The sequence below is a fragment of the Lissotriton vulgaris genome, chromosome 10 (genome assembly GCF_964263255.1).
Source record: "Lissotriton vulgaris chromosome 10, aLisVul1.2, whole genome shotgun sequence".
Lineage (NCBI taxonomy): Eukaryota > Metazoa > Chordata > Amphibia > Caudata > Salamandridae > Lissotriton > Lissotriton vulgaris.
In genome coordinates, this window is record NC_141698.1 from 951,949,138 (window position 1) to 951,962,429 (window position 13,292).

General features: G+C 43.3%; 1 protein-coding gene across 1 annotated transcript in view; it reads left to right on the forward strand.

The window, feature by feature from the left end:
* Nucleotides 1-13,292, forward strand: part of MALRD1 (MAM and LDL receptor class A domain containing 1) — a 2,333,045-nt gene that overhangs the window by 305,003 nt on the left and 2,014,750 nt on the right. The window contains exon 5 of the mRNA XM_086939858.1: nucleotides 10,639-10,735. Within this exon, the coding sequence (XP_086795984.1) occupies nucleotides 10,639-10,735 (97 nt within the window). The remainder of the gene's footprint in view (nucleotides 1-10,638; nucleotides 10,736-13,292) is intronic.

Genomic DNA, 13,292 nt, shown 5'->3' on the forward strand with positions numbered 1-13,292 from the left:
TGGGCACACTGAAGAAGGCGTTCTTGAGGTCAATTACAGTAAAGAACGTTGCTTCTGAATCAATAGCAGTCAATAGGGATGAGATGTCGGGAACCACAGGGTACTGTGGTACAATGCATTTATTCAGTTCTCGTAAATCAATCACCAGCCGATATACTGGCGGTGCATTGGGATCAGTACGTTTAAGAATCGGAATGATAGGGGAATTACAGATATTGGAGTCGGTCTCTAAGACCACTCCTTGGGCAATGAGCTCTTCAATTATTTCCAGTAAAGCCACTACAGCATCGGGTGGTAACTTGTATTGTCTGATTCGTGGTAGAACAACACCTGGTTTGAGTGTAACACGGTATGGTGTAATGTGCATATAACCTACATCAGTTGGGCCTTGTGCCCACAAGTGATCCGGTACATTTTTCAATCTGACGTCAAACTCTCGTAATACATAGTGACCCTTGAAATCTCGCAAGAAAAGTCTAACTCCTTCCGGAGAACAACATATCACTGCACCTAGAGCCTTCAGTGTCTTTATTCCTAACAAGTTTTCTGGACATGATTTCGTAAGTAATAAGTCTGTAACACGTGATAATGGACCCACAGCCAGGGGGACGGGTTTCGATACCTCATTTACAATAGGTTGTCCTGAAAAACCAAGGGAAACATTCTGTGAGCCTGAGAGGGGTGCCCCTGGAACTTCATCATGGCTGATTGTTGTGCGACTTGCCCCTGTGTCAATTAAAAACTTTCTGTCTTTTCCCAATACTTGACTGTGTACATAAGGACCCTCTTGATCTACAGGAATCTCAATAAGAGGCAAGCCACCCTCCCTCTCTAGGCTGTTTCATGTGTATCGTGGATAATCGGGGTAATCAGATTGGGCATACTGGTACATCTGTTGTGAAACTTGCTGAGTCGCGGCAATGGGCTGTGGCCGTGACTGTGGTACCGCTACTGTCTGTGCTGTATGTGGTGAAACATGCATAGGCTGTGTATTCTGCATGGGCTGTATATTCTGTGAAGTCTGTTGCTGGACCTGGTCTTGTCTAGGCGGACGCGGTCTTTCTTTAGTTTTACCTGTTGATATATTATGTTTCAGGACTGGGCATTCATGTACGTAGTGACCTGGCTGCTTGCAATAGTTGCATGTCCCTTTAACGGGACCTGCTGAATTCTGGGTCGGGGTCGTACCCTTTCTCTGGCCGTCGGCTGGAACCGACTGGGCCACTAACATTTTCATTTTCGTGTCTTTCATACGTCTCTGTTCGTGATCCTGTTCTTCTCTAATTCTGTTCTGATGGTATTGTAACATCTGTAACATCTGGGATGGCGTATTTGCTTGCCATGTACTCTCAACCTTATATACACGGTTCTTAACTGCTGTCAGGGAATTCTCGACTAACTTTGATACAAAAAGATGTGGGTACGACTCGCTACCTGGTTTTAGGCCACTATTAATAATGAAACATTTCTCGAATCTTGAATAGAAGTCACTTGTATCTTCATCGTGTTTCTGTTTACAGGCTGAGATTGCGTCCCAGTCTTCCTTTTTGGTGGTCAGTAATCTTGGCAGAACCTGTAGTATCAAACCTGGTAATGCTTTAGCTTTCTCCCCAAGGCCTAGCCCTGGGGTACGAGTTTTCTCCTCGTCTTCTATTTCTGTCCATATAATCTTTTTGTCTCCCACCTCCCACTCTCTTTCCTTGAGTTTCTCGTAGATGCCGGTGGGCAGCAGTACCTTTAACATTTTCATGATATCTGCATATGTTTAATCTCCCATCAGTAACATGTCTTTAAGTTCTCTGTGAAAACCTGCAGGGTCTTTATCGTGACAGGGTACTAGTTTCTTCATCTCCAATAGTTCTAACTTGGTCAGAGGTGTGTGTACATACACACGTTTCAAGGTATTATCGGTACCCATAACTGGATGTACCTCTCGTAAAGGGTTCTGTCTTTCTAAACGTTCCATATGATACATTTTTCTTTCTGGGGGCGGGGCGGAAACATATTGTGAGCTTAAGAAAGTGTTATATCGGTGCCGTTGTTCTAGAATTATTTGTATTAACTTGGTACTTAGGCCTCTCCATCTATCCATAAGTAGTGCTTCTAATGTATCGTGTAAGGGACCTGGATCAGAATGTTGATTTCTGTATAACGTGAGGAGGTGCTGAATCATATATGTACCTGCTAATTTCTGCTCGTCTGGGGATAGGTTCAGAAATGTCTGCGCTACTGTATCATCATTGTATATATTAGGATTGTCAGCCCATAGTACTGCTGACCGGGCTAGTTCTTGTTCATCCATAGAATTGAGTACATGGTACCCCATTCGTTCTCGAAGCATTTTATCAGTTTCTTGAAACTGATGTTCAGGAGAATTCGGTTTTGATATGCCAGAGAGAAAAACTCTCTTGCTTTCTGGACGAATGCCTTTCCTAAGGTAAGTTCCCTTACCTGCATATGCTATTGTATCTGTAGTCTTTTCTGGTTCTTCAGATCCTTCCTCCTCCTCGGAGGAGGCATTTTCTTTTTCTTTTTCGTGCATTTCTATTACTACTTTTCTTATTTTCTTGTACATACTAGCTATACAATTCACTTTATCATGTTTTCCTTCGGATATATTTTGGCCCCACTTGTTTAGGGCGTCCATTTCATCCTGGTCTGTCTCTGGCCTGTCTCGGTCTCTTATTAAGCAATTTATGAAAAAACGTAGTATATATGCTTGAGTGTCAACTTTCTGGTGTGCCAGGGCCTCCTTAATACTTTCAGGATTTTCCTCAGTCTGGACAAAATGATATATTCTATCTAGATGATCAGTCATCCCTGAGAATAACACTAGGTAATCTGTAGCTTGTCGCAAGCGTAGTGACGCTATCAACATTCTATCGTCTTTGCCGGGTACTGGATCGTATCTGCAAACTGGAAGTTGTTCTTTCAGTATGTCGAGACGGGGTGATTGGAGCGTAGGGTGGTTCTGCATGTCCCTGAGGTGTAATCTGTGTGTTGCTGGCGGGGTCTGGTAACCCCCGGTTGCACCTCCTGAGGCGGAGGCTTGGGCATTATCCCTCTGTGGAGTCTGTATGTGTACTTGAACTTGTCTCTTAATAGGATCAGGCAAAAACGGATTTGGTATCTTAACCTTAGGTGAGGGAAGTGGTGGAGGTGGAGGAACGACAGGCTGTCGGACAGGGGAACCTTGTTGCGGTAATGGCGGGATATGGTCTGTAGGCGGGTTACCATCTCCGTCCCCGTCACCGTCAGTAGGCGGGGCGCGTGAATTGGTGTAAGCTGGTGCTACATCATCTAGATAGGAATTCAGAAAAATGTCTTTAGTGGTCCTGTGAGTTACTTTAGTTGGAACCAATGGTGGCGGCAGATTTTTCGGTATTTCTGAAGTGGCTTCAGGCGAACCCTCGGCCACTAAGTACATGCCATTTACAAGATTGTTTCGTGCGCGATCTACTTGTTCTGATTTTACTCGAATCCCTTCAATAACTAATTCATTTTCTCGGACTTTATCCGGCGCCTCTCTAAGTCTGTCTTCTCTACGGAGTTCTTTTTCGGCACGTTTATGTGATTCTTTACGCCACAGTTCTATGGCATCTTTCTGTGATTGTCTGGCTTTCTTTCTCCATAGAGCTTCTTCTACTTTCAGGATGCACTCAGCATCCCACGTTCCTGTAACGGGCCATCTGTGTCTTTCTTCTAGGTGCTTAGTATAATCGGCCCATAAATCTAGATACAATATGGCGTCTATGCCATGTTTATGGTACATGAAATTTCCAGGCGTGTCCCTAGGGGGGATAGGAATTTCTTCCTCTAGTATCCCTTTCCTAGTTCCTATCTGTCTTAGTTTATTGAAGAACGGCATCTTGTTACTTAGTACTAGATACTTGATACTGTTTACTTATTCTGAACACAGCTAGTTACATAAAAACACAATAATGCACATTAAACAGTCACTCATACCACGACATTAATTACATGAAAAACATTTGGACATATATGACTACCCTTCTATACTGGATGTACTGCTAAACAGCACAGATACACTGTCGAAGACAGTGCAAGAACTTGAATAACGGATATACTGCTAAACAGTACAGATACACTGTCTAAAACAGTACAGACCGTGTTTGTGTACCCAAACCCGTCTTTACCGGATACATATAATGCACCCGTCTAGATACGTCCCAGCAATGGTACTCACCGGGAAGCACGGAATCGGAAGGCCTCGGAAAACTCGACTGGACTGGACCGGACTGGACTGGACTCGACTCGACACGTGGATACTTCGGAAACTGGTGGGCCTCTTGACACCTCGGACCTTGCTTCTTTCGGCTAGGCTCTGGTCGGGATCCTCCGCACTCCTCACCGCCTCATCTGGGTGCTGATCGCAGTCTTCGTCACCTCCGTGGGCCAGAGGGAGATACAGGAAATCCTGCCAGTACGCGTAGTTCCGTCTAACTGATGGCAGGGGACAGAGCTTGCAACGCACCAACCGGCGCGTGGGGTGGGGGAGGGGTTCCTATTCGGGCGCCAAAATAATGTGGTAAATATTTGATTTACCGTCCTAATTTCTATGCAGGTAAGTACTTAATCAATAATAACTCAATCGGAAAGAAAGAGGCAGAGTCCGTGGTGTTAGAGTTCTTAGGGGTTTTATTCCTTAAAAAGGAATGGTCATGGTACCAGATCGGATATCTTGTTCCTGCCACCACTGGGGTGCAGGAAGGGATAGAGCAATATTTTATTGACAATACATAGCTTATATACTTAAGTCACATTATAGAAACCAATACAGTAGGCGTAACAGCTGAGAGAAACAAGATAAAACACACACGTGGTAGTGATACGTAATTAGAAGGCGTGAACTAGGCGTGAACATAGAGGTGTGTGCTAGAAACGTCACAGGTAGGTGTCATAAGTAGGTGGGTACAAAGCAGAATTTGGCAATGTCAGCAGAAATCTGAGGCCTGGATGCGCGCGCAGCTGCATGACGTGTGATTGACGTGAAACTGGAGGGTGCAGGGGACTTGACATTTACACTGGCGGAAAGAGACAGAAGTCTGGCATGTCAGATCAACTCGTACCTCTATCATATCTGATATCTGATGTTTAGGAACCATATTATGTAGAAGGAAAAGGTCTCTGGGGCAGAAGCTATTCTATACTGACTGTGAGTGCGTGTATAAGCGTCTAAGTGTCTGCATGAGATGCGAGGGGGCATGGGCCTACCATGGTAACAGAAGCTATGAATTACTTGCACGGAGACAGTAAGGCCGGGCCCTTTGCTCTGCAGCTGGGGGGATGTTTACTTAAACTAGTAGGCAGGAATGCATTTTCGAGGAGCGGAATAGATAATTCGAAGGTTGAATACAGTCTTGGCAGGCAGCAGGCTGAGCTAAGCGCCGTTAGCCGCACAGGGAGTAAGGCAGAGGTCACGGGTACAGAGGCAGCCCAGGCTGAGGCGTTCAGAGTCGGAAAGCAGAAAAAAGGCTCGATGGCAGAATTCAGGGCCTACTTCGCCAGGGCTGAAAAACGTGTAAAGTACACCACAAAAAGACGTTGGCATGGCATACTTAGGAACAGAATATTCAACCCATTCAGGGTGTATCTGAAAGAGGACATGTTAACGTTGGACGCAAATGTATTTGCGTCTTTATAGCTGGCACAGGAGGGAAGTTACATGCACTTTAAGCTGGTACATGGAGACGGTGGGGTACACGTTAGGGAACATTTCTTGACCATAAAATTTATATTTCCTCAATCCTTGGGATAGGTTTGAAGCTCAGAATGCCCCATCTCTTGATAGTCCCAAGCCTGAATTGCTGTGATAGCACAGGTCAGTGGGATGATCAAGTCAGGGAAGGATAGGAAGGGAACTGCGAAGGGGGAGACCTTAAATGATACAAAGAATTATACACACTCGTAATCCTTCATGGCACTGCTTAGGAGTATGCAGTAGCACACAAGTAGACCAGGTTGTGAAACAAATTATACCTGTAAAGAAAGAAATGAGCTGCCAGAGAATTTCCACATTTAGTCTGTGGATCCAGTGTTGCCTGCACCAGTAACTCCTTTTCTATTCTGATGTGGTATAACAGATAAAAGAACAGACACGTAATAAACAGGTATAGACTAAGTTAATCATATAACCAACATCATGTTCTTCTTCCCCTTAAGGAACTTACCCTTAATTGTTTCGAAACACAGCCTCACAGGGGTTAAGCATATTCCTATACCGCTCTTGCAATCACCCCAGTAGAGAGCCAATGAAAACAGAACAGGATGTGTACTTACATGGGTGTTGAATCACTTTTCTTCACGATAGTGCACATTGAGCAATTGTGAAAAGAAGACATAAACATATATTGCAACCATATGTATTCAAAGCTGACCCAGTGTCTTGTACAGGATCATCCTAACAAGATGCCAGTTGGAGGGATGTAATGGAAGTCTTCCATCCACTCTTATTATGCATAAATGATTACCGCTGCATGAGCAATCTGGAATGTGACTCGCCAATGGGGGAATCTTATTAACATCAAGGATTGAGGCAGGAGCACAGAGTTATGCATAAATGATTTCCTCCGTATATGTCATTGGGAATGTGACTCGCCAACGGAGGAATCTTATTAATATCAAGGGTTGAGACGGGAGCAATGAGTTTGTCTTTCCTTCCACATGAGCTTACTTATAGCTCACCAACGGAAGACAGACTCAAGAGGAGATGAGAGGATGAAAATTGATGGTGCCAACACACCCTTACATGACCTTATGAGATACATCTCAGAATGACGAGTACTCCCACAGCTGTTCTGAATTTCTGACAGTGTTGCATGGACCTTCTTCCGGGATACAGGCAACTCCAACCTACACTGCATGTCGGCCACTCAAAGTGTGATGGGGCTTGTAGTCCCTATCCTGTGCCGTAACTGCTTCCGGTGAAGGTTCTCCACTGCAGCGACACAGATCGCGTCCCAGCATGTGCATGTAAATTCTAGGAATCGAGCGCCCGAAAGTTCCGCACTCATGACACTTTGTATACCATTTATACCCAGGAAATAATCAAGCCTACATGCATGCGAGTAAAAGGGCCCCATTCTGCCTATAGTGCTGCCCGACCTGACTTTGTCATTGTTCAGCAGTAGGTTGATATCCCCACCAAGTAAGAACATCTAATCAGGGGATATCAGCACTTCAGAAATAGCCCAAGTGAGGAACTGCTCCTAATTATCATTAGGAGCATATATAGAAGCCAGTGTGCGTGAGCAGTCCCCCAAGTGTACCTGAAATGCTAAGAGGTGGCTCTTCATGTCAAAAATCTTACAGCTCACCATGCCCCTAAAGGAACATACAAACAGGATGGCAACCCCCTCAGTCTTTGTAGAAAGTAGATATCGTGTCTTGGAAAGTGTTGTGACTTCATTCGGTGCCAATCACCAGCTAACAAGTGCTCCTCATGTAAGAGGCAGACATCTCCCCTGAGTGTTCCACATAGGTTAAGTGTGCCTTGTGCTTAACTGGGCTGTTAAGTTCTTTCACATTTAATATGTGATCTTCTATTTTGGGTGTGCAGAAAGGTGGAGTGTTGGGTGTGTAATCAAGAGGGTGTGGGTTTGATATGATCTGGGCGTTGAAGATTAGTCAATGTTCAACATCTGCATACGAAGGAGTCATCTACTTTAGGACTATATATCAAGAACAGAGTGAGTGCCCCTCCCACGAGTACCACAACAAGCCTCAACTTATAATAGAACCAAAACATTAACATGGCTATTGATTTGTACCGGTGCCCATCAGCAAATTCCCATGAAGTCAACTGTGTGAATGTTCCTATGGTCACATTGTGAGGCAAAGGCGCACGCCAAACTGCCAAACCCTCCCCAAGAGTCAATTGGATAATCGTCATTGCCTAGAGGAAGCCAACTTGACCCCGATCCCGGAGAGTCTCAAGTGGAGTTGTGCTGCTCTGGGTCACCTGCTAGACTTTCAAGAACTGCCTACCGCTCCATGGCAATGGTTGCAGTATCGGGTCCACGGTTCCCCACAGGGTCCGGTACCTTATTCCACTGGTTATGCCATCTCACTCTGCAGTTTCTGGGTTGAAAGGGCGTGCCCTCTGACTCTTCCTTGAGGAGATTCAGGAGGTGGCAGACTTCTGGCAAAGAATCAGTTTCATGGAGCTTTGCATCCCATCGGAAACTAAGCAGACCATGAGGCCCCGCTGTATGAGATTTGCTTGTTCTTGAGGAAGATGGAAATGGGTTGAAAGTCCCTGTGCTTTTGTAGAGTCCCAACTGCCAAGTCCTGATACAATGTAAATTTGTGGCCTCGAAACTGCACAGAGTGAGCAGCCCAAGCTTTGCGTAGTAGGCATTCTTTTAGTTGGAAGTCATGGACAGGTAAGAATGTCCGGCAGGCAGGTCCAATCCATGCACTGGAGGCTGACCCTATTCACTCTATCAACTGCAACTCCAATTCTACTTGGGTGCCCAATATCTGCAGCAAGAGGGCCTTCACTTAGGCCACAATGTCCGACCCTTCCACCTTGCTTGGCACTCTGCGGATGTGAATGTTGATCCTGCAGGAACGATTTTCAAGATCTTCAGAGTGCTCCTGGAAAGCAGCCTGGTGCTCTCGCAGGCAGAGTAGCTCTTGCTGCAGGTATTCCATCTACTTATCTCGACCTGTCTCATGCTTCTCCAGGGTGGACACTCTATCACTCACATATGCAATATCGCATTTGACCTCTTTGAGGTCCTGGTCCAATTCTCTCTGCACTGCTTGGATCTCTTCACGTAGGCATGTGAAGAGCACTTCCATGAAGGATCTTGTAAGGGGCATATTTTTCTCCCCCTTCAAGGAGTATTGCTGGTTGCTGCACATGCTCTTTGGCCAAGGCATACGTTGACCCCCGTGAGCATGTCTTTGAGCAAGCGCTTCTTTTCTGCCCTTGATGAGGCCATGGCGTCTTTCATATATGGGGTGCGTAGAGCCCTCCGTCTTCTGTCTTCCCTGGCTGGAGCCCTCGGGGATCTAGCACTGCAAGTTGTTTGATCTATGCAGACCTGTGTCACATCGTCCTGCAGAGTAGCCCAGTTCTGGCAGTCAGGCCTGTGTGTGGATGACAGGATGGGACACAAAATACCCACTGCTGTACAGATGAGGGATGTATGCCTCCCTGCTGACCTATGCACATTGACGTCGCTGGCCCTGTTACCAGATGAAGGGCCCCTGAGCATGTGTCGCACTTGGGGCTCACATGCTGCCATGACCTGGCAGTGTTGCACAATAGCATTCCAGGGTTCATCTGTCGGCCACTGGTCAGCCCATTTGCGGGAGTAAAGCCTTACAGAGAATCCCCTGCCCCCAGGGCTGAGCTGGTCTGGTGCCGCCTGACATTTTAACAATTGCTGTTTACGATCGTCTAAAATATTTTACCCTACATACCTTTTAAAAGACTACATTCAGAAGTAATTTATTAAAGCATATTTTAAAGCAGGTAAAGTAGCATATTTACTTTTCTTGTCCAAATGGGTTGCCATTTTTTCTGAATGCTTTTTTTGCTGGCTTTATGACTATATGCAGTTTACCATGTGTTTCCCCCAACTTATGTGATGTACATTGGAACTCCCTGTTTGGCCTATTTAACTTTCATATAAGCCATTGTAATTGGGTCTAAACGTAATTAGGGGCTACGTTGTATATTTACACCCCCCAAATGAATGACAGAATATATGACCTGTCAGGAGCACCTTAGTGCTATGACTAGGCTGAAGTTTAAATGCACTGCAGTGCTTCTAGGTGCTTACACCACAAAACTTTAAGAACTTATATCCCTGGCTCTACAAATTGGATTTTGGTTGTTCTGGTATAATTGTATTCACTAAAATAAACTCTATTTTTCTAAATTGGATTTGGATTTTTCTTGTGTTTTCACTTTATTACTGTTCGAGTGCTCCCTAAGTATTTTACAAGAAACCTGTAAATTAATCCCGACCGCTTGTGTCACAAGTTTCCAGAGGGTTGCGCATTGTTTTAATTATTGTCTTTTGTGGGTTACCATGTGAAGGATTGTGTTAAATTTTTGTCAGTGTGTGTCCACCCCTTTAAACTAATAACCCACATTCTTACAGTATGCTATCCCATGCCCATGTTTGGAACTACCTTGTGCCTGCCAAAGAATGTTTATCAGTTGGGAGAGTGATGCACAGTATTCAGTCCCTCCTCAGTTGCAAAACCACATAGCATTAGAGGACTACACATTAAGGCAGTGAATGCAGAAAGAAACAACTTAAGGATAAGACTAGCATGTTGATGGTCTTAACTGCTTCACAAGAGACTAGTTATGTGTGAGCTCATTAAGTTACGCAGACCAATTTCTGTGCATTACTTTCCTGGGGTGTCAGTCAGAATTGAGATGGGTGGCAATGCAGAGGGGTGTACGTATTACATGGGATTTTGAACCTGCTCCTTTGTATAATTCAAATGGTTGGTGTAGTAAACTTCAATTAGCTCAAAAACTCACTATATTGTCAGCAATCTCTATTAGATGTGGTACTATTGCTCTGTTTTTCAAGTATTCTAGCACTGGATGATATATTTCATAATAAAGGTGGTATTTCTTTCAACTAGATTTTCATCCAAGGAAGGATATTTAATACGAGTGTACCACATGAAGCCATTGCCATCGATGATATATCTTTCAGTGATGGGTGCATACCTACATATGGTGAGAACCTGATTTTGATATACATTGTCAGTATTTGCTGCATGACTCCACTGGTGTGTTGCTGAGACTATGGAAAGGAAGTTTCTCAAATGTTTTTGAAAAAGTACAATCTCCTGTTCTTCCTGTGTTGCTATAGCTGTGCTTTGCTGATGGCCAAAGAAAAGAGACCAAGATTCCTATTAATACAGAGATAAGTAAAGATTATTTTCTTTTCAAATTTGGAGGCATTCATATTCTGGGTATGTGAAAGAGTTTAGAACACTGACTGGGCTTTCTGTGGAATTGTGCATTAAATCATAACGAGAAAAAGGCACTTCCGTTGGTTCCATTAGCACTTCCATAGAGACCCAATATGAGTGATGAAAAGATGGAAGTGGGTGGATTAACGTACACTATAGATAATCATTAAACTGTATTTCAAATCATACTATCTATGCAATCAAAAGAGGGAAAAAGGTGACGTACAAGTAGAAATGGTTGTATGATTTAGAGCACAAAACTATTGTGCTACGAAATATTTTAGCCAGAATATCGACTAACAAAAAAACAAATTAGGAAAAGTTTATATAGGTAAGTTTAGATTTACTATTCTTAACTCCACATACATGTACCTTGACTATATATTTATATTGATTTTGTCAGGTAAGTAAAGGTTGAGTTACGTATAGTAGACCTTTATTAACTTTATATAGTTTTTATGGTGGGGGGATAGATATTCTCAATGCAATAATTTTGGATCACAATATTGCCAACTTGATATTTCGTATATTTTACTACAAAAACATATTCAGTGAAAATGCCATCACATTTACATCTGCATGCTGTGCCTTAAGAATTGAATACCGTTATTATGGTGTGTTCAATATAGCCCATATACAGTAAATGAAGATTAAGCTATGAAACTGATTAGTCACTAATCCTTAGTTACATGTTTGGAGAGGTCAACATTCCATGCCTAAGATTTTGGACTGTATTCTACCATTTTAAAATTCTAAATTAATGCATACAATTTTGAAAATAATTAACTTCTACAAGAAAAAAAGTAATTCTCTTGATTCGCTTTCTTCCATCGGAAAGAAAAATGTAAACCATGGCAGCTAAATGGATTTGAAATGCTGTCAATCACGGCAAAGAGGATGCAGCGAGGACCTCAGAGAGACGCTGAAGTGAAAGAAACTGGGGGGCATATTATCAAGAACCTCGTTAAAAATATGGCCATTTTAGAGGCAGGAAACTGCTGCGAAAACAGCGATAATGGGCTTGCTAATATGCGTTATAAAATTCCAAAAGAAGCCAGGTTAGATGTGCAGGACATCTAACCTGGGCTTCTATTGGAATTTTAAAACGCATATTAGCAAGCCCATTATCACCGTTTAGCGGCAGTTTCCTGCCGCTAAAACAGCGATAATTTTAACGAGGTTCTTGATAATATGCCCCCATGTGCCTGCCAGATTCATAGTCCAAAAGGGTTAAAATCTCAGTCATTTTTGGGAGTCATTTTGTGAATTTCATTTGTAATTCCGACTAAGGTTCCTGTTACTTTCAAAGAATATACAGGTACAGGAAATGTCTGATGGGCATTTTCAAAATAACACAAAATAAGTTTTAAATAGAAAACAAAGGGCGGACAAAGTTGAATTTACAAAACAATCACATTAACACCTCCATGATAATGCAATAAACAGCCATGAGACTATGTCACTCTGTGTGTGGATTACGCAGACAAAACCACTCTCATTAACAGTTCCGGATTAGCCCATCTAGAAACAACTGTTGCTGACAAGGAGCGACCTTATTGAGAAAACACGCTAGCCGGTGTGGTTGAGGGCCTATGTGCTTTTTGTAAATGCAATCGGATGTATATTTATCTGTGAGTTGGCATACAGGATTTGTTAATCTGGTTAGAGTAGTTAATTGAGATGCAGCGACCAAGTAGTGTATGAAAGGCATAAACAGGAATAAATAATAGAAGCCAGTGGATCCTTTCCTACGAGATTATTACATTAATTTGAGAGGTATTTTTTGGGGACTTTCCTTTCATGTGAAATAGCACCCTTCGCCAAAGTTTTTATCAAACCAGCATTGTATTTTTCCTCTGACAAATTCTTAAAGCCCTTTTGGGGGGGGCGCTAGAGAAGGAAATACACCAAGGATGCCCTCCACTCAAAACCATCAATTACAACCAAGCCCTTCGTACAACAGACCCACTCAGTTCTTCATCTAGGGGATCCCTCATCCATCCATTCAGGGATCGTTCTGTTCTAGAATCCATCTGGAGACAACTCCTATGTGTGTTCTGTATTTAAAACAAGCCCAATGCTCAGGAATCACCAGATCAAGCCACCATGAGACTGTGTGAAATTATAATTCAAAATATTAGAAGTGCCTTATATAAGTAAGAAACCGGGAGCTGATTGGCAGTTTATCGCCAATTTGCTCACTTTGTCATCGTCATTTGTGACATAACGTACTGGGTACGTCACTCATCTCAAAACCTCCCTAGGCTCTCATACAGGGAGGAGAGGATTCTTCATTATGAAAAGGAATTAAAAATTGA